Genomic DNA, 22,437 nt, shown 5'->3' with positions numbered 1-22,437 from the left:
TAAGTCTAATTGTTTCTTGTTATTTGTTTTTATATTTATGTTGGTTTTAAGAGCTTCTTTGTCTTTCGAAGAAATAAAAAAGTGGCGCCCTTTCTGGCAAATTGTTCATGACTTCATTCTATTCAATTCATTTAATATTTCTGGTTTAGCTTTTTTTCTTTTTTCTCAATTTCATTTTTGTTTATGTGCTACTTCAGACCAGGGCGCATCTGTAAAAATATTAGTAAGTATATTTGGATGTTGAGAGGGGACTCATATTTTTTTGCAAAAATTGCTTGAAAATTGCTCATATAATAATATTGAGTTACCCTCCTACTCAAAAAGGCCCGTAACATTGTTTAAATAAACAAAATGTCAAAAAATTAAGGAAAAATTCGATTTTTTCCTTCGTTTTTTGATTATAACTTTAAAAGTATTCATTTCCGAGAAAAGTTGCACAAACATAAAAGATGCATAATTAAATTTCCTACAATATAGGATCGGTTAAAAATTGTCACCCTTGTTGCAAAATAGCAATAATTGCGAAAAAACCATAAAAAACAAGTATTCGCATTTTACGTTTTTCAACCATTTATGCTACACTTAGGACCTTTATATTTCACTCCGAAAAACTTGATGATATAATAAAACAATACTGTAAATTTCATTAAGATCGGTTGAATAGATTTTGCAAAATAAATTTTGCAATCTAGCTTTCGCAAAAGAAATGCATTTTTCCAAAATGTTGCAGGACGGAAAATAAAGCAGATAGCTAGTTAAAAGAATTTTTACATATAGAAGAATACTGCTCCTTTCATTTGCAATTTGCAAAGTTAAAATCAGTTGACTATCACGGCGTCAGGAATTTTTTTAAATAAACATTAATTTTTGATGCTACAAGCGTTACAGAGGATACGTTTGCTCTGATTGGGCATTCTAATGACCTTTGATAATGATTGATAAATTTTAATTTTTATAGTACATTTCGATATAAATAAATAAATTTGTTTATTGCAAAATAAAAACACAAACTTACTCTGTCCTTTGAAATAATACTTTTTTTTAGAAAAAACTTTCTTTGTTCATATATTTTAACTTAGAGAATAAAAGTTTATTATTTTTAAACATATGCAATTGTTTAAACAATATTTCACAAACAATAATCAAATTAGTTTGATTTTTGTGGAATTAAAATATTAAAATACAACAAAATATAGAGTAAGAAAATAATATATTAGATAGAGAATGGTAGAAATTTTTGACAGGTCACTGGAATGCCCAATCAGAGCAAACGTATCCGCCGTCCTGCGCGTAGCACCAAAAATTAATGTTTATTTAAAAAAATTCCTGGCGCCGTGGTATTTAACCGATTTTAATTTTGCAAGTTGCAAATAAAATGAACAGTATTCTTCTATATGTAAACAAAATTTTGACTTGCTATCTGCATTATTTTCAGTCCTGCAACATTTTGAAAAAATGCATTTCTTTTGCGAAAGCTAGATTGCAAAATTTATTTTGCAAAATCTATTCAACCGATCTTAATGAAATTTACAGTATTGTTTTTTATATCATAAAGTTTTTCTGGGTGAAGTACGAAGGTCCTAAGTGTAGCATAAATGGTTGAAAGACGTAAAATGCGAATACTTGTTTTTTTATGGGTTTTTCGCAATTATTGCTATTTTGCAACAAGGGTGACAATTTTTAAAATTTTTAACCAATCCTATATTGTAGGAACTTTAATTACGCAACTTTTATGCCAGCGCAACTTTTCTCGGAAATGAATACTTTTAAAGTTATAATCAAAAAACGAAGAAAAAAATCGAATTTTTCCTTCATTTTTTGACATTTTGATTATTTAAACAATGTTCCGGATCTTTTGAGTGGGAGGATAACTCAATTATTATTATATGAGTTAATTCCACGCAATTTTTGCAAAAAAATATAAGTCACCTCTCAACGTCAATCTCAAAACAGATGGACTACTTAGTAAGAATTTACAAAGACAAGTTATTTCAACAGTAAAGAATGAGATAAATAATAAATAACTGATAATAACAGTATAAAAAAATTATTCATCTAACATTCTTGCATTTAATCCATTTAAATAAAATAAATTGTAGCAAGTTTCAGACATAAAAGAATAAAAGTTATTCCATTTTGCGTAAAAAAAGTACACTATTTATATTATTGACATTTATAACTTAGTATTATTAATTTACGGTCAATTTCTACCATGACTCAGCAAATAGATATTATCTAAATCCGTTTTCCTACATTTTATTCAGCATTATGACAGATGGTTTTGTATAATTAATGAGGGATATAAAAAAATTGTAAACGACAAAAACACACGTACAAAAACACAAACATGTAGAAACTTCGGTGAAATGTAAACACGTTAAGTATTGTAAGGCCACGTTCACATGACAAGCGCTTAACGCGCGTTTTGATAACGCGCGATTACAACTACATAGTTACATTTTATTTCAGACCGCTCACATGCTAAGGCTTTGTACACATGAAGGCGTTTTGTCAGCGCTAACGTCGCGTTTTACCTGTTTTACCTGCTCTAACCTTACGCCGCCTTTCAAGTTACCAAGGAAAACTCATGTGTACAAAGCCTAACGAGCGTTGGTAATGGTACTTGTTTTCGGGTTTATGGGGCGTAGTCTGGAATTATTTAGTCCTGACGTTTCGTCTGTAACTGTGGCAGACATTATCAAAAGCAATGCGGCAATGGAGCTAACTGTCTATCGTCTACTCGAAGAAATAATTTCAGAACACACGACCTATAAACTTATTGACATCCAAAACCATTAAAAACAAACTCATTGACGTAAAGTATTACTTATCAATATGTAAGGTTTAAATGGGACCCATTTGAAAAAATAATTTTGGAGATAATGACTAGCAATCGATTTTTTGAAGTGATGCTTTTATGGTGACGTTGTATTCATTTTTTTCTATCATCATCATCAGTAGCTCGACTACCCTTTTTGGGTTCTGGCTTGTTCTAGGATTTCACGCCTTCCTGTTTTGTTCCTTGCTTTGTTCTTCCAATTGGTAATCTCAAGTGTTTTCAGATCTTGTTCCATTTATCTAAGTTTGGGTTTTCATTTTGACCTTCTCCCTACTGGTGTCTGTCTCATTATATTATGTTTTGGTGTTTCAGTCTCCAACATCCGTTCAACATGGCCCATCCAGTGCAGACGTCCGATCTTTATAGATGTTATGACGTCGGGTTCTTTGTAAGCTGCGTAGAGTTCAAAATTATATCTTCTGCGCCATACGTCATTTCATTTTTTTCTATAGTAAAACGAAAAATCGTCACGACACGTGAAATAGATGGAAGGGTCAATTTACCCAACAAGGGGAGTCCGTTATACAAATTTAAACATTTCATCTAATAATAAAACAAAACTACATATTTCTACTAATAATTCGGGTGGACCATAAAAAGGCATTTGACAGGGCCAATTTAGGGGCGTTACCTACTTACTGTAAGCAAGAGAGATGAGTAAGATGAGCAAATAAAGCGCAGAAAATACGATATTTAGGACACATTGAAAGAATGGGAAAGGAAAGAATGCGATGCCTATAAACGGTACTAGCACGAAAACCAAAACAAAAAAGCAGAAAAGGTAGACCAAGAAAGATATAGAAGGACAGCGTATATAAAGACTTACAGAAAAGTGACACATATTGAGATAGCTGAAGAAACAAAATTCTCACCCCTTTTTGGAAAGTAGAAATTTTTTTGGTCAAAATAACCCTGGGAGTCCTAAGTAACCTAGTTGTAAGCAAAAAATGTTCTAAGTATACATTTTTTTGAAAACTCAATACTTTTTGAGTTATTCAGTTTTTTCAAATAACTTAAAAACTCTGCATATAACGAAAAAAAGTGTAAAATATTTTTGCAGCTTATAAAAAAGAGATTTGTTTTTTTCAGAAATCTTCTTGTTGCAATACAAAGCGAGATAGGGTAGGTGAAAGAAGACTTTATTTTTGTGAATGATCGAATCGGTGCTGTCAATTTGAAATAACAGAAAAATGATCGATTTTACGGGTATAATGCTGAAAACATTTTTGTACTGATTGAAAAGACCTTTAAAATGAGCACTATTAAAAATGTCGATTGCATTCAAACTAAGCGAGGTACGGTGCAAAAAAATGATCACTCATATACATATTTTAAGAAAAAATGAGCAGTATATTTGACCCCGCATCCACCATAATTTAAATACATCATTTTCCTTCTTAGTCCAGAAAGCCACTGCGCGTCCGCTAGGAAAAATATTCCGATTCGGATTTTTTGCACAGTCTTACTCAAAAAGGACCCCTTTTAACAAATTTGCATGTTGCCAGGACCAAAAGTGGGTCAAAAATTTTTAAAGTTGATAGTTTTTGATATATAAGCGATTAAAAATTGAAAAATTGCGAAATTGGCCATTTTTAACCCTCAAAAACTATGTGAAAAACTGAAAATTTGAATGTTGCCAAGGTAGGTAGATATTCTTTAAACATCGATTGATGAAATCCCGAAGAGTTTTTTGCAATATAATATTCAAAACTCCTTTGCTTTTTAATTGCTAATCAAGCGTGCGCGACACTATTTTCCACCGACAGTATGGTGCAAATGAAAGGAATAAATTCGTTATTTTGTAAACCGGCGACTTTAAGGAAAAATCCCGAAACAGGTCGATTTTAATTTTTAAGTTATGATATTGTGGCATCTATGGTATATTAGTGACGTCATCCATCTGGGCGTGATGACGTAATCGATCATTTTTTTAAATGAGAATAGGGGTCGTGTGCTAGCTCATTTGAAAGGTTCTTCAATTTTCTATTCAATAATATAAATATTTATATAATTATTTATACAGGGTGTCCTTCTACTTCTTTTTTTGTCAAATGATTTAATTTAATAAAAATTTTTTGGACACCCTGTATAAATAATTATGTAAATGTTTACATTATTGAATAGAGCATTGAAAAACCTTTCAAATGAGCTACCACACGACCCCTATTCTCATTTAAAAAATCATCAATTACGTCATCACGCCCAGACGGATGACGTCACTAGTATAAGTACCATATATGCCACAATATCATAACTTAAAAATAAAAATCGACCTGTTTCGGGTTCTTTTCTTAAAGTCGCCGGTTTACGAAATAACGAATTTATTCCTTTCATTTGCACCATACTGTATACACATGCAACGGTGGAAAATAGTGTCGCGCACGCGTGATTAGAAATTAAAAAACAAAGTAGTTTTGAATACTGTATTGCAAAAAACTCTTCGGGATTTCATCAATCGATGTTTAAAGAATATCTACCTACCTTGGCACTTTCAAATTTTAAGTTTTTCACATAGTTTTTGAAGGTTAAAAATGGCCGATTTCGCAATTTTTCAATTTTTAATCGCTTATATGTCAAAAACTAACAACTTTAGAGAAAAGTCACTAAAGACCTTTTCTGTTTGGAATGATCCAAAAAACCTAAAAAAAACTTTGTTCCATGCAAAAAAACAATTTTAGGAAAAAAACAAAAAAAAACGTTTAAAAAATTTTTGACCCACTTTTGGTCCTGGCAACATGGAAATTTGTTAAAAGGGGTCCTTTTTGAGTAAGATTGTGCAAAAAATCCTAATCGGAATATTTTTCCTAGCGGATGCGCAGGGCTTTCTGGACTATCTACAATACTTTTTATTGAATATGAATCTGTAATCAATAGTAATAATCTCGAATAAATTTTAATTCTACGTATTATTTTATATTACAGGAACCGAAGCTTTTCACCTCGCAATTTTTACAGAATGAATCGATTTGCTTGAAAATTTGAGAATAATTAGTAGATAGTCCAAGGATCAAAATCTATATGATGCCGAAAGGCGCTTCTACCATGGGGGTGGTTACCACCCCATCCCGGGGGTGGAAATTTTTTATTATATTTTGACCGCAAAAGTTGACAAAATCGTTCATTTTAAGCAAAAAATGGTCTATACATTTTTTTGATAAAATTAATAGTTTTCGATTTATTAGCTATCGAAAATGTTAGTTTTGTATCGAAAAAATCAATGTTTTTCGATAATACTCATTTACGATTCACTCAATTTTTACCGTAGTAAAAATTTTATCAAACCAAATTCTGGGGAATTAAATAACCCACAATTTCGTATTTAAACATTTTTCGTATCTCTGATGTTAATCTTTCTATTCTTAAGAAAATGGCATTCTTTACCAAACTACAAAAATTCGTGATTCGCTTTTAACTCCAGTTTATTAAAAACTAATCATTCTAAGCCAGTGAAACTTCTATAATCTATTAATAATACATAAATAAAGACGAATGAATAAGGCCAATGACTAAAAACACCGCTAACTTACATTATTATGCTTCCAATTGGATTTCTCCTTTTTTTTACAAAAAATATATTGATTTTTTAACCGTAACTTTTTTATTATTTATCTTAGAAAGTTTGTTAAAAAAGAGTTTTGTAGGTTTTTACAAGATATATAAGCCTATTAAATCGTTCTAAAATCCTCAGTCGCAAAAAGAGGTGACTTTGAAAGGGTTGGTAAAGGTGGTTTTTGCATATTATTACAAGTTTTAATTGTCAATAGCTCACTCAATTTTTGCCGTAGAAAAAATTTTTGCAAACCAGTTTCTTGGGAATTAAATAAGCTACAATTTCATATTTAAACATTTTTTCGTATCTCTGATGTTAATCTTCATATTCTGAAAAAAGGCCATTTTTTTCCAAACTACACAAACTCGTTATTAGCTTTTAACTATTTTTTTTTAAACTGATCATTCTAAACCGTTTAAACTTCTAAAACCTATTAACAATACATAAATAACGAAGACCAAATAAGGTCAATAACTAATTTTAATTAGGGTGATGATTAGGAGGTTGCTTTCGATTACTTTTTCGCTGAAAAAAATAGGGACTGACATTCTTTTCATTATAAGTCACTTAATTTTTGAGCTAGAGACTTTTTTTATTTCTGGAGATAGATATTTTTAAATACTTTAAATTAGTTTGAACAAGTTATCCTCGAAAAATGCATAGTTTTCCCTTCTTTTCACTTTGAAACTACAATATTTAGCATTTGACGAAGAAGAGCCAACATATAATAAAATATAGCTCGATTATTATTGGTCTTGAAGAAAATAAAAAAGCCGTTTATTTTTTTAAAAGGTACATTTTTGTTAAGAAAAGTTGTTTTCGTTAAACCAAACCTTTTGGAGTTATGAGCAGAAAACTTATTAAAAACATTGATTTTTTCGATATAAAACTAACACTTTCGATAGCGAATAAATCGAAAACTATTAATTTTATCAAAAAAATGTATAGATATTTTTTTTGCTTAGAATGAATGTTTTTACCAACTTTTGTAGTCAAAATATAATTAAAAATTTCCACCCCCGAGATGAGGTGGCAACCCCTCCCATGGTAAAAGCGCCTTTCGGCATCATATAGATTTTGATCCTTGGACTATCCACTAATTATTCTCAAATTTTCAAGCAAATCGATTCATTCTGTAAAAATTGCGAGGTTTTGTCCTATTTCAAGCTTCATTACTTGGACTATTAGAGCGATATCATTTCTGCATGACAAATTTTATAAAAAAACACAAAATTTACCTCTCCAATAACTGTCATATCTCGGCAAAACAATCGAACACGATCAGCATGTCCATCTGGACAGCTTGTCACCACCACAGAAAACCATCACTAATACAAACACAAAACCGCAAATAAAAATTAAACTAAGTTTTCGTTAAATGGAATCACAGAGAAACTAAAGGCGCCATAATTAAACATCGCGCTTACAATCACCTGAATCACCTCGAAATTTCGAACCGGATGTTTATTTAAGTTTTCATGTACCTAGTTTTGTATCCGTTAAGTTGCGACACTGAACCGAAACGCTAAACACAGCCCGATACGGTGAGAGAACGTATATTACAAGTCGAGACCCGAGCTCGAGAAATTCGGCCAAGTCGCTAGCAGTAACTCAAGTCGGAGTTCGAGACGAGATTCCCAATGATTACTCTATCTACTACGATATCAATGAAATTCAAAATTGCTCTCTCTTCCTCACTCGACTTCACTTTGGATGTAGTGGGTGGTACATGGTAGAGCTTCAGGCTGTAGATGTAGCTACTTTTTAGAATGATGCTACTATAGATAAAGGATGTAAAGCACCTTACCATCCAGCGTGTCTTCATTAAATCGGGAATTATATAGTTTAAAAAATTAATAAACAATACGTGTAATACACATATCTACATTTCCTATAGTGAAGCAAATTACCATTTTTACTGGACATTAACCACAATTTTGGTTTAAAATAAGTTTGTTTTCTATACTTCCACAAAATTTACTACTAAATAAACTATGTGACTACAGCTGTTTCGGCAGAGTGCCTTTCTCAAGTGATTTAGTTTACTATGTGTTTGCCTTTTTAAAGTCTTTAACTGAAGAGGTTGAGGAGTGGGGAGCTGTTTGTCTCGAGTTGGTCATTCAGAATTATATCTGTATTTTTTAATTTATTAATTTCCATAGATTCTAATAAAGATAGCTTAAGGCCTTTATTTTGAATATGCAGAATTTGAAACTCTTCATTAAAAGAATGATTATGATCTAGAATAGAAGGTGGAGTGCGTATGTAGAAGTGTCTGTTTTTCTATTGTTGAAAGCCCTTTTGTGTTCTGCTATCCGTTTGTCAAAGGTTCTGCCAGTTTGACCGATGTAAGTTTTCGGACAGTCACCACAAGTTAGTTTGTAGACACCACTCTGTAGTTATTTTCTCTTTCGGCTCTTATTGTTCTTAATATATTTGCTTAAGTTGTTGTTAGTTCTGAAAGCTGGTGTTATTCCTCTCTTTTTTATGTATCTGGCTATTTTTGTTGTTATCTTGCCAGTATATGTGATAGAGCAGAAGGTACTGGGTTCTTTCTGTGGTGGTGGATAGACTAATTTTAGGGCTTTCTTATGGAGTTTTTGGTTTAAAATTTTATTAAATGTTTGTTCGTTATAGCCATTGTTTACTGCTATTTGTTTAATGATGGTCAGTTCTATTTCGAATTTATTTTTTGACATGGGAATTTCTGTCAGTCTATGTATCATGCTATGATAGGCTGCTAATTTGTGTTGTGTAGGATGGGATGATGAATTGTGTATAGTTGTGTCAGTATGAGTAGGTTTATGATATACGGAGAACTCATGTTTGTTGTGTAGTCTGGTAATTGTTACATCTAGAAAGTTTATGGACTTATTCTGTTCTGTTTCTATTATACACTCAATATTACTATGACGTGAATTAATGTATGATAGAAATTGGTCAAGTTGCCTGTTAGTTCCTGTAGCATACATTAATTCACTTCATAGTAATATTGAGTTTACAATAGAAACAAAACAGAAACAAGTCCATAAACTTTCTAGATGTAACAATTACCAGACTACACAACAAACATGAGTTCTCCGTATATCATAAACCTACCCATATTGACACAACTATACACAATTCATCATCCCATCCTACACAACACAAATTAGCAGCCTACCATAGCATGATACATAGACTGACAGAAATTACCATGTCAAAAAATAACTTCGAAATAGAACTGAACGTCATTAAACAAATAGCAGTAAACAATGGCTATAACGACAAACAATTAATACAATTTTAAACCAAAAACTCCATAAGAAAGCCCTGAAATTAGTCTATCCACCACCACAGAAAGAATCCAGTACTTTCTGCTCTATAACATATACTGGCAAGATAACAACAAAAATAGCCAGATACATAAAAAAGAAAGGACTAACACCAGCTTTCAGAACTAACAACAACTTAAGCAAATATATTAAGACCAAAAAGAGCCGAAAGAGAAAACAACTACACAGTGGTGTGTGTCTACAAACTAACTTGTGGTGACTGTCCAATAGCAAAACAGACACTTCCACATACGCACTTCACCTTGTATTCTAGATCATAATCATTCTTTTAATGAAGAGTTTCAAATTCTGCATATTCAAAATAAAGGCCTTAAGCTATCTTTATTAGAATCTATGGAAATTAATAAATTAAAAAATACAGATATAATTCTGAATGACCAACTCGAGACAAACAGCTCCCCACTCCTCAACCTCTTCAGTTAAAGACTTTAAAAAGGCAAACCCATAGTAAACTAAATCACTTGAGAAAGGCACTCTGCCGAAACAGCTGTAGTCACATAGTTATAATAAATTTTGTGGAAGTATAGAAAACGAACGTTTTCAGTGTTTTATTGTTAGATAAAATGAACTTCCATCAAGTAACGGTCGAATCCATCAATTATTTAAAATAAGTTAATTTTGTCGTTTCGATTTCCACTTCGGTACATACGGTTTCCGAATCGGAAATCGAAGCGTCAAAATACACTTATAGATCAGTCGATATATGTTTTGGGTTGGGGAAATCGTAGTATAATAATCCTATGTTTTTGCTTTAATCTGTTCAAAATATTATTAGCAATGATTAAATATGCGGACATTTCCAAAGGAGGGGTAAATTTTTTTATTGAACAATTTGTAAAAAAAAAGTTGGAAAATTAAATGTTTTTCTTATTTTCGTTGCTATACCTCGGCAGCTATGCATTTTAAAAAAAAGTGTGAAGATAAAAAGTTTTGCAATTAAATTTCCTACAATATAGAATTTATTGCAAATTAAAAAAAATATTATTGTAAAATTAGCAAAAACGATTTAAAAAAGGGTCAATCAAAGGGTCAATCAATAAAAAATGTTTTTCAATTACTTTTTAAAGGTATTTAAGCCACAATTTACCCAGAAAATATTTGTAACATAAAAAAATACTACACAAAATTTCAGCGCAATCGATCAAGTAAGTTCATAAAATAATTTTGCAATCTAAACTTTTGAAAAAGGTCGTTAATTTTCAAAATTACGCAGAGCCAAAAGAAATACCTGAAATACTTGAAATTTTGTTTACATATGAAAGGGCATTCAAACTTTCATATAAAATTCGAATCATTGAAATAGGTACTTGGAATAGGAGAGCGTATGGAATTTTTCAAACTGTACAATTTTTAAGGTAATAAACAAATAGAGTAACTTTTATATGAGATTTAAAGATTTAAAAAATAGACTTTAAAAAAATATATCATACATATTTACATTAATTTATAAAAAAACACTAGTTATATAGGGTGCCCCGAAAAGATTGGTAATAAATTATATCACAGATTCTGGGGTCAAAAATAGGTTGATTTAATCTCACTTACCTATATACAATAGTGCACACAAAAAAAAGTTACAGCCCTTTGAAGTTACAAAATGAAAATCGATTTTTTTTTAATACATCGAAAACTCTTAGAGATTTCTTATTGAAAATGGGGGCAACATCTTAAAAAAAAATTAAAGTGAAATTTGTGCACCCCATAAAAATTTTATGGGGGGTTTGTTCCTTTAACCCCCCCCCCAACTTTTATGTACGTTTCAATTAAATTATTATTGTGACATCATTAGTTAAACAGTGTTTTTAAAACTATTTTGCCTCTTAGTACTTTCGATAAGCCAGTGTTTATCGACATATTTTGAATATTTGTTGAATCCACCACATACATATTTGTATATGGTTAAGTATCATTATAGAGACCTGTTAATGATCTGAAAATTTATTTATAATTTACATTTTTAGGTAGATTTTGAAAAAGAAGCCACATCCCGATAAAAGGTGACTTGTTAAAAAAAGACTTGAGGCAAAAAAGTTTTAAAAACAATGTGTTTAACTAATGATACCACAATAATAGTTTAATTGGAACGTATACAAAAATTTGGGGGGTTTAAAGGAACAAAACCCCCATAACATTTTTATGTAAATATATTAAAAAAGAAGCTGCATCTCGATAAAAACTGGCTTATCGAAAAAAATACTTACGAGGCAAAAAAGTTTTAAAAACGTGTTTAACTAATGGTACCACAATAGTAAATTAATTGGAACGTACACAAAAGTTTGGGGGGATTTAAAGGAACAAAACCCCCATAAAATTTTTATGGGGTGGACAAATTTCACTATAATTTGGTTTTAAAATGTTCCTGCCATAAGAATGTCCCATGTCCATTTTCCATAAAAAATCTCTAATAGTTTTCGATATATTGAAAAAAATCGATTTTCATTTTGTAACTTCAAAGGGCTGTAACTTTTTTTATGAGCACATTTGTACTAAGGTAAGTTAGGTTCAATCGAACTATTTTTGACCCCAGAATGTGTGGTATAATTTATGACCAATCTTTTCGGGACATCCTGTATAATTGATATTGTAATCTTAATGAAAGAAAAAAATTTAAAAAACCGTAATTTTGCAAGTGAATATTCATTTATGCGAAAAAAAATGGAAAATAAATAATTCTACTCTTTTACAATTATCTATCATATTTGAAAGTTTTAACTCACGGGACCTCAATTTAAAAAAAAATTGATTAAAATTGATCCACTGTAATCTGAGATAATTGAAATTTTTAAGCTCATCGCTATTTTGAACGCGTTTAATAGCTCTTCATTTATTATATCATTGGTCCGCTGTCTGATTCTTCTGACATTTTTGGCTCGAGTTTTTCATCTTAAAGTTTCTTCATGTTCGCATGTTTGTTTTGCGAGTAATTCTTGCAGATTTTCTATTTCGCAGCATTTCTCATTCAACCAATTTTCCTTTGCTTCACTTATTTTCTTTTGTATTTCTCTATGTATCTCAGCGTATCTTGTTTTAATAATCCTTCTGTTCTCCGTTAACCTTAAGTGTTTCCTCGGTCATCCGTATTATTTCTTTTTCTGGATTTTTCTATATAAGTCGAGAAATTCGGAAAAGTCGCCGAAACTTGAGGCTTGAGCCTTTTGGACCCAGCATTATTTTGCAAATTTACAATTTTTTTTTTCGGACCCCGGATTGAAAAATTGTTAGGTAGATATGCAAAAACTATTAATCCAATCCTAACGAAATTTATCTAACAGCAAGTGCCACAAAATCCCATGTCAAAAGTATACTTTTTACATGGCTTTACTAGTTTAATAAAAGAAGACTAAAAAGTACCTATTACCACTTCACGTATCCCGTTCTTACTAATGTTTTCCCCAGACTTTGTCTAAGATCCTTAAACATTGGAAATATTCTACATGCCAATACTTTTACCAATCGATATTTTATTGGAACGTGCAACGTCATTTAATAACATACCATTCATGCACCCTGCTCTCACACAAATATTTTTCATTCTAAAATAAGAAAATTTATGGTCGACATTAGCGTAAATATTTTGACGGCATGCATGTTTCTAAAGATTTCAAAAAAATATTTCTGTAATGCAGAATTGCATTTTACAGGCAGTTTTAATTTAAATAAATACATTTATTAGACCAGGAAGAATCTGTTTTTAGTTGGATGTGAGAGGTGGCATTCGGATTTTTGCGGATAAAGTTAGGTGATAATTTCGTTAATAATAATTGACTTATGCTTCTTCTCAAATATGCCCGGAACATTAATAAAAACAAAATAAAATATTTAAAAATTTCAAAAAAATTCGTTTTTTTTTCTACTTTCTTTGCTTATAACTTTAAAACGATTCATTTTGGAACAAAGTCGTATAGGAATAAAACAAAGATAATTAAATTTTCTATCAGATACGCTTGGTTAAAAAGTCTTAATTTAACACCCGTGCTGCAAAATAGCAATAAATATAAAATAGGGGGCAAAACAAGCATGTCCTTATGCAATGTTTTTCCATCACTTAGGTTACACTTGGAACCTTCCTAATTCGCTTAGAAAATTTTTGTAATGTACTAAAGCCAGCCACCAAATTTCATTAAAATTGACTTACTAGATTTTGCATAATAATTTTGCAATCTAAACTTTTTTTTTTAAATTAAAAATTTTTAAAATCTTGCACAACAAAAACTAGAACATACAAAGATTTGTCAATTTTTTTACATATAAAGAAGCACTCCACCTATATAATGCACTTTACAGAATTGAAATCAGATTATTTAAGCAGCCTCAGCAATGTTTTAAAGTTATAAACAGATTTTTGGCTTATAAACAAATTAGTGCTGTGTCCAGGAGGGGTGCTACGGGCTCCTTTATTTAGATGGACTTACCCAAGTTTTTTTATGTATTTTGACCCGTAGAATACGACTTTTTTGGGTAACAGTTGATCCGGATGTCGATAAGATTGTTATAAACAAAGAACTTGAGAAATTACATAACATCGATTTTTCGCAAAATAAAACATTTCTTTTTTTTTCTGTATTTCTTGAGTATTCTAGGCAAAAAATGTTCTTACAAGTTTTTTCGTAGGATGAATAGTTTTCGAAATAAACGCGGTGGAACTTACAAAAAATAGAAAAATTGCAATTTTTGAACGAGAATAACTTTTGATTAAAAAATAAAATAGCAATTCTGATGACAGCATTTGAAAGTTTAGTCAAATTATACCGGTTTCAATTATTTGCATTGCTAAAAATTAATTTTTTTATTATTAAACAAAGCTATTTGTTAATAAGCCAAAAAATTGTTTATACTTTTAAAACATTGCTGTACTTTTAAAACATTAAATAATCCGATTTTAATTCTGTAAAGTGTATTAGATAGGTGGAGCACCTCTTTATATGTAAAAAAATTAGCCAACTTCTAAATGGTCTTGTACTTTTTGTTCAGAAGGATTTTAAAAAATTTGAACTTTTTTAAAAACATTTACATTGCAAATTTATTATGCAAAATCTATTAGGTCGATTTTAATGAAATTTGGTAGACCGTTTAAGTAAGTTATAAGAATTTTCTAAGCGAATTACTAAGGTTCTAAGTGTCACCAAAGTGGTTAAGAAACATTAAATAACAACAGGCGTATTTTGCCCCCTTATTTTGTATTTATTCCTATATTGCAGAAAAGGTAATACCTTAAGACATTTTTGACCAGTCGTATATCATACAAAATTCAATTATCTTTATTTTATTTCTGTACGACTTTGTTCCAAAACGAGTGGTATTGTCATTTTCATGAGCATTTTTCAGTGCGTAACAAATGATAGGAAAAAGGGTAAGTCCGTGATTAATACACATTTATGACATTTATTCTAACATGACATTTTAGTTAAATCTGACAGTTGTCACATTTTATTTTCAATTTGGAATAAAAACAAATCAAATGTGTTTCTTGCATTTATAAAATGGTATTTTCTTTGATTTGTATCGTCTTATAAATTATACAGATTATATTTGTAATATTATTATCTAATTAAAAAAAAATATTTTTTTTATTATGGCGCCATCTATCGACAACTAGAATAATCACCGAACTAGAATAATTACCAAAGTAATCACCGACGTGCCTTTTTTCTGTCATATACAATTTAATGCGTTAGAAAGAAATCGAAAAACTGTGACGCAGTGAAAGATGATCACGAGAAAAAGAATATTAAAGTTATAAGCATAGAAAGCAGAAAAAAATCGATGTTTTTCGAAATTTTTAAATATTTTAATTTTTTTATTAATGTTTCGGGCATATTTGAGAAGGAGCATAAGTCAATTATTATTACTGAAAGTGTCACCTAACTTTATCTGCAAAAATACGAATGCCACCTCTCACATCCAAAAATACACGTTTTTTACAGATTAGTCTGGTCTGTATTAAAACATGGGGAAAAAGCACTACATAAAGGATTTGCCAAAAAACGACATAAATGGAATCAAGGAAAATAATTCGACGAATGGAAAAATTATGCAAATCAAATTCTTCTTCTGGATGTGCCTATCCGTGTCCGTGACGAATTTTGGCGATCATCATGGCAATCTTTATTTGATCTGCAGCAGCGCGTAAGAGCTGCACAGATTTTGTACCAGGTTCTGAGATTCTAACCAGTGTAACGATTCAAAAATCCTATAAGTTTGAATTCACGTATTTCAATTCTCATTCTCTATATAAAGATTTAATATGCGACTCACAAGTAACGGTAGTTTGTTATTCTAAATTATTATTATTGTTTGTTTGTTATAAACATTCCAATTACATCTTAAACTTCGGCGAAAAATACATAGTGTCTCGCCGATTTGAATAAACAAAATCCAATCATTTATTTGCCTTGGGTGTTGTCGCTAGCAAAATTAAAGTTTTTATTTGTGTGATATTCTCCGAGAGCGAAATTAAATCAAATTGCCTGCTTAACGATATTATTAAGGGGGGTGGGGTATGGTTTGAAATCAACATATCAAGCACAATTTGGTGAATTTTTTTCGAAGCTATGGTAGAATTATTTCATTTTTAAATTAAATAAACATATTAAGTACAATTCAAAGAATATTTAAAAAAAAATTCTATCCAAAATATTGAAAAATAAGCCATTGGTGACAACTTTTGACAGGCAGCTCAATAAAAATGGATTTTGCGGTGGACATCAGAACGTGTCACTGGATCATACGAAACAACAAATTCAAAAAGATTTAATTAGTTTATGAGTTTCACGAGGTAACAACGTCGAGTTTTTTTTATTTTTAATGATTTTTGAATTTTTGGTATCACTAAGAAGTCAAAAATACGAAATTTTTGGTAAACATTTTGTAAAAATCAACAGATTGATTATTGTTGAACAAAAAATAAGCACAAAACGAAAAATATCTCGACGCCGTTACCTCATGAAATGTCTAAAGAAAATCTATGCAAAATTTCAGGTATATTGGTCAAGTAGTTTTTCAGTTACAATGTCCACCTTCAAACAAAACGCGTTTAAAGTTTTGACAACTGCATCTTCATCTTCTTATTTGTCTGCCAAATCGTAAAGTGATGCACATTGGAATATGTTTTTTGAATCGCGGAGTAATCTACAAAAGAGAATGCGAACAGTTGTTTAACGTTTCTCACTACGCTCAAGCTTGCTGGCGCGAAGCCGCGGCAAAGTGAGTCGAAGGTAGGGCTATTTAACACGCTGTATCTCTGGTAATTTTACTCCGACGAATCTGAAATTTTCAGAGAGTATTCTTGAAAGTATGCACTTTTATTTGATATACAGTCGGAAAAACGAAAGAATACCCATGAACGATCACATCAATCACTTATTTTGTATTTGCTATCTTTTTCAATAACAAACGTTTGTTATTTATAGAAAAAGACAGCAAATACAAAATAAGTGATTTATGTGATTGTTCATGGGTATTCTTTCATTTTTCCCACTGTAATAAAAAAATTAAATATTTCAAACCATACCCCCCCACCCTTAAGGCAGTGGAGATCTAGCTTTTGGCTGAGATTTCGTCACTCATATATCATGGATTCCTGCTTTAAGTTTTAAACAGTTCGGGACCATGGCGTTTCATCAGGCACTGGCAATATGGGACAACAAACAAGTTTGTAAATAATAAGAAGGTGTTGACATGAACAACCGTTTTGGAGGTTAACATGGCGTCTCGCCAGGCACTGGGGTATGTCCCCCAGTACCATTTCCCAATTTCCAGTTGATTCGACAAATAGTTTAGTTCAAATAATTTGGAAAAGGGCACTTTGTACAAAATTCTAGGTACTTTCTTTGTACTAAAGGGCGATTCATTTAGAGGTACTTTTTTGGTGGGGATTTGATGAGATCGTGCACGAATCGTATCACCTGACATTGCGTTTTTATTCAGTATTGTTTGCTTTTCATCCTGAAAAGACTTAGCCAGGCACAGCGTCAATATATTATTCAGCTGTATTACGAAAATAAGCGATCTATGAGGAATGGGTTTCGTGCGCTTAGAGCAATTTATGGTCCACATACTTGGCCCACCGAACGCAAAATTCGCTATACTATCAGTAAGTTTGAAACCAAGTTTTCATTATGGGATAACATGCGAACAATTAGAGCACAGCTTGGCTTGTCGTATGCAACAACTTGGCATATTTTACGCAGGGATCTTGGTTTAAAAGCATACAAAAAACAATTAATGCAAGATCTGAAGTCAATCGACCGTCCGAGTCGTCACCGTTTCACTCGATGTGCTCTTGACAAGCATGCAGAAGATCCACTCTTTTCGAAAAAAAAAAAAAAATAAATAAATACATTTTTTTTTTCGATATTAACACAGTATACAGTCACGGTAAACATATTATCTTCAAAATGTAATTGTAAAGAATTGTTCTTTTGTATGATAATAAAGATTTTCAAATAAAATTCCTTTTTTTTCATTGTTTTTTCTTTTTGAAAAAAGTACTTCTAAATGAATCACCCTTTATATACTTCCACCCACAAGCACCAAATTGTAATCTAATATATTCATAATTCATGACTGAAAGGGTTAATCAGTTTCTCGCATACTCGCATTCCATTGGCACAATAAACAAAACAATATTTTTATGATAATAATTTGCCTAGTTCCATATTACTTTATTATTTTAATTACTTTATTATTTAAATTTTAATTAGTCTAACAATTGTAGGCTACTTTGTACGAAACTTATGAAAGGTAAACAACTACATTATTGATGGATTCGACACTGAAAACAAACGTTTTCAGTGTTTTATTGTTAACTACATTATTGTTAACTACTATTTTTTTTCTTTAGATGTATGCGTACTGTTAACATACAAATTACCTAAATGTCCTTTACTTTCTACATTATATCAACAAAGATAACTGAAATAATAAGATTAAGACGTTGATTGATAGCCCGATCAAAGCACACAAAACTTTACGAAAACCTCAAAAAAAATAAAGGAAGGAGGAAGTTTTGGGAATAGCTAGTTGAAATTGTCTATTATTCTATAAGAAAAAGTTTACAATTCTACATCCCCTCCATTTTACAAACATTGAATGGAATACACCCTTCTCGGGGGTGAAAAAATATACATTCAAAATAATCCGGAATTGGATAAAAAGAAATCCACGAGGAAAAATTTCCTGTAGTTGGCTGTATACCATTACAAAAACATAAAATCCTTTATAAAAGGTATATTTGTTAAAATCCCTATACAGGGCTACATCAAAGACAGAACTAGTTTTCGATCGGTTGACCGATCATCATCAGTGCAATCTTAGAATCTACATGCTAACCACCAAAGTAAAAATATATGATATAAAAATATATAAAAACCCTTTACAATTGATCCGTCATCGGAACATATGACAAAGATGTGAATTATAACATGGAAGAATAAAATATCCAATGTTTTTCGCCCGAGGTACCAATGAGCTCTATCTGACAAGTTCACATCATGGCTGTACGGAAGCAAGAATATGTGGATAAAAAGACTAATTCTAAGAAACTTATGTTCTATAGAGTTTTTTCACCAAGTCAATACTTTTAGAGTTATTTGCGAGTGAACATGTTCATTTTTAACAAAAAAAAAACATGTTTTTGGACGACATTTCGCAAATAACTCAAAAAGTAAGTATTTTATCGAAAAAAATATTCTTAGCAAAAATATAGCTTATAAAAAAGTGAAAAAAATGGTGTGTGCATGAAGTCTGTAGACCCAGTAGAAGCAGAGTTGTAGCTAATGAAAAGTAGGTTCTTCTTCGTCAAATTTCAAATCGAATATTTCAACGTGAAATAACCAAAAATCGGAGCACTTTTCAGGGAAAACTCATTACACCTTTTTAAAGTATTTAAGAAAAGGTTTATTTTTGTTTTTTAAAAAAACTTCTAACATTAAAATTATGTTAGTTAAGTTCAAAATATTGTTGGTCCCATTTATGTTTTGGTAAAAAGAATCGCGAAAATCACTCCCTAATTAGCATCCCAAATAAAACTAATCGTTAGCGCTTCACGAGTTACTTTGATTATGTATTCGTTATATGATCTGTAAGTTTCATCGGTTCAAAGTGCTTATTTTTGAAAACGCTGTAGTTAAAATGGCTTGAACGAGTCACAAATCACGAGTGTATGCAAATTTTGAACAGACATAGCATAACCAATTTTTGTCTAACAGGAGAACAAAAAATCCAAAATATTCAGAAAATCAAAACTTAAATTTTATTACCCTTTGCGATTTTTGGCATTACTAATAATTTTTAAGTTATTTAAAAAATGGTTTTTTTTTCAAAATAAAAAAAAAATTACTATAAATAGAATTTTTTTCAAAAATGAGCACTTTGAACCAATGAAACTTATAGATCATTTAAACAATATAAGTAAAGTAACTTGTGAAGCGATAACGATTACTTTTATTTGGGATGCTAATTAGGGGGTGATTTTTGCGATTATTTTTAACAAAACATAAAAGTTACCAACAATATTTTGAGCGTAACCCACTTACTTTTAATGCTAGAAGTTTTTTAGAAAAAACATAAACAAACCTTTTTTAAAACGCTTTAAAAATGTTGTAATGAGTTTCCCCGAAAAGTGCTCCATTTTTTTGGCTATTTTGCGTTGAAATATTCGATTTTTAATTTGACGAATAAGAATCTACTTTTCATTAGCCACAATTCCGCTTATACTGGATATACAAACTTTGTACACCACTTTTTTCAATATTTTATAAGCTATATTTTTGCTACAAATATTTTTTTGATAAAATACTTACTTTTTGAGTTATTTGCGAAAAGTCGTCCAAAACATGTTTTTTTTTGTTAAAAATGATTCACTCGCAAATAACTCAAAAAGTGTTGACTTAGTGAAAAAACTCTATAGAACAAAAGTTGCTTAGAATTAGTCATTTTATAAAATTCCGGACTTATTTTGAATGTATATTTTTTCACCCCCGACAAGGGGGTATTCCCCTCAATGTTCGTAAAATGGATGGGATGTAGAATTGTTTCTTTACTTTGTAGAAACTTTTTCTTATATAATAATAAACAATTTTAACTACCTATTTCCAAATTTTTATCCCTAGTTTATTATTTTGGGGTCAGATTGTTCTTTGATCGGAATCGGGCTACGAGGATTTACTCTTATTTTAAACGGTTTGATTTTTGATTTTTGTAAGATTGACGTCTTCAGCCCATCCCAGATTCTATTTTCTATTCGCCTGTCTAAGGAAAGAGCATTCTCTTGTTTCCCTGTCACACCATCATGATTTACTGAATAACATGATTGATTAATACTACTCTTTGTTCTTTATCAACTTAAAGGATATTGAATATCAAATAAATTGGTTTCAAATACAATACATCTCGATGCATTAACGATCGATATTCACTTTCAACTGCAAAGACATTTAGAAAATTATAATTAAGGGGCGACAATAGTTTTCCTAAAGTTTGTGGAACAAAATAAATAACTCACTCAATATAGTCATAAGTATTCTTAATAATTTATATTTAATTTTATATAAAAAGTTCATCTTCTTCACCTCTTGGTTATTTCAGCAGCTTAATGTAAGATAGTTTACAATATACATTTTACAAATATGTAAATTATTTTTAAATGCATTTTGATTTTTGTCGATACGATACTCTGATCAAGAGATATCGAATTTTTATCATCGAGTTGATACACATTTTATTTAAAAAAATTTATTTCGAGTGCCTAAATGTGTATCAACTAGACGGTAAAAATTCGAAATCTTTTGATGGGAGTGCCCTATCGACAAAAATTAAAATGCGTTTTAAAGGTGAAAAGAGCAGCTTTCGTATCCAATTTTTGCATTTTGTCGCAAATGAAGTCAGTTTCTATACTGTTGCTAAAGAAAAATTGCGCGATTTTTGCCATTTTTTACGATTGTTATGTGGGGTTTTAGGGGGAAGCCCGGGAGTAGGAGTTCCAATCTTCTTTGCATCTTTTTGGGGTCCCAAAATTGATATTCTTAGTAAAATTCAGCTGGTTCGTATGATTTTTAGAGGTCAAATCTCTCACGATTGGACTAATAATACTCTGGCAAATGTACGATATTTTTGCAAAATTTTGGAATGTGTTTAATTCGTAGAACAAATATAACATTTTTTTAATAATTTTGTAACGTTACAAACGTCACATCTTTGATATTTTATTTTTAAATAATTATTTTACTTTATTTTCTTTAATATTTCATTAATAATTATCTTCTATTCGTTTTAACTTGCTTTTTCGTTAAAAACTTGTTTGGCGCCCTCTTTTATTATCCTCTATTTCCTATCTCTATTTTCATCTAAAATCTAAATCATCATACTGAACGTACCCCGTATATTCTTACTCTGTAAGTATCTGTCTTAATACGGAACATGCCTGCTACTGCCTACGTCGCACTGTCATGAAAGTGACACGTCATCCCTACCCGCTGACACAAAATGAGAATGGAAGGGAAAAATTAATCTATTTAAAGAGATGAGCCCATAAGGCCCCATCTATTTCCAGACTTAATATTCTCTTGGGGTAAGAATCCATATTATCATATTTTAATTACATTTCTACATCTAGCAGTTTTTCTAATATTTTTTATATCTAACCTAACCTCCCATCTAAAAGCATGGCTTCTGATATTTTAGTTTTAAATATATCTTTTTAATTTACTTATATG

At 30.7% G+C, this 22,437-nt stretch overlaps 1 protein-coding gene across 3 annotated transcripts in view; it reads right to left on the bottom strand.

Moving 5' to 3' along the window:
- The window catches only part of LOC114329052 (probable ribonuclease ZC3H12C), a 184,130-nt gene that overhangs the window by 120,946 nt on the left and 40,747 nt on the right, over positions 1–22,437 (bottom strand). For 2 of the 3 annotated variants that reach the window (XM_028278067.2, XM_028278068.2), the window contains exon 1: positions 7,628–8,033. The exons of the other annotated variant lie outside the window; for it this stretch is intronic. In XM_028278067.2, coding sequence (XP_028133868.1) covers positions 7,628–7,645 — 18 coding nt within the window. In that variant the 5' untranslated portion in view covers positions 7,646–8,033. Of the gene's footprint in view, positions 1–7,627; positions 8,034–22,437 lie in introns of those variants that run through there. 3 annotated transcript variants of the gene reach the window in all.

Source organism: Diabrotica virgifera, chromosome 7 (genome assembly GCF_917563875.1).
Source record: "Diabrotica virgifera virgifera chromosome 7, PGI_DIABVI_V3a".
Taxonomy (NCBI): domain Eukaryota; kingdom Metazoa; phylum Arthropoda; class Insecta; order Coleoptera; family Chrysomelidae; genus Diabrotica; species Diabrotica virgifera.
The sequence above is the reverse complement of the archived record's forward strand: the minus strand, read 5'-3'. Positions and strand labels throughout refer to the sequence as shown.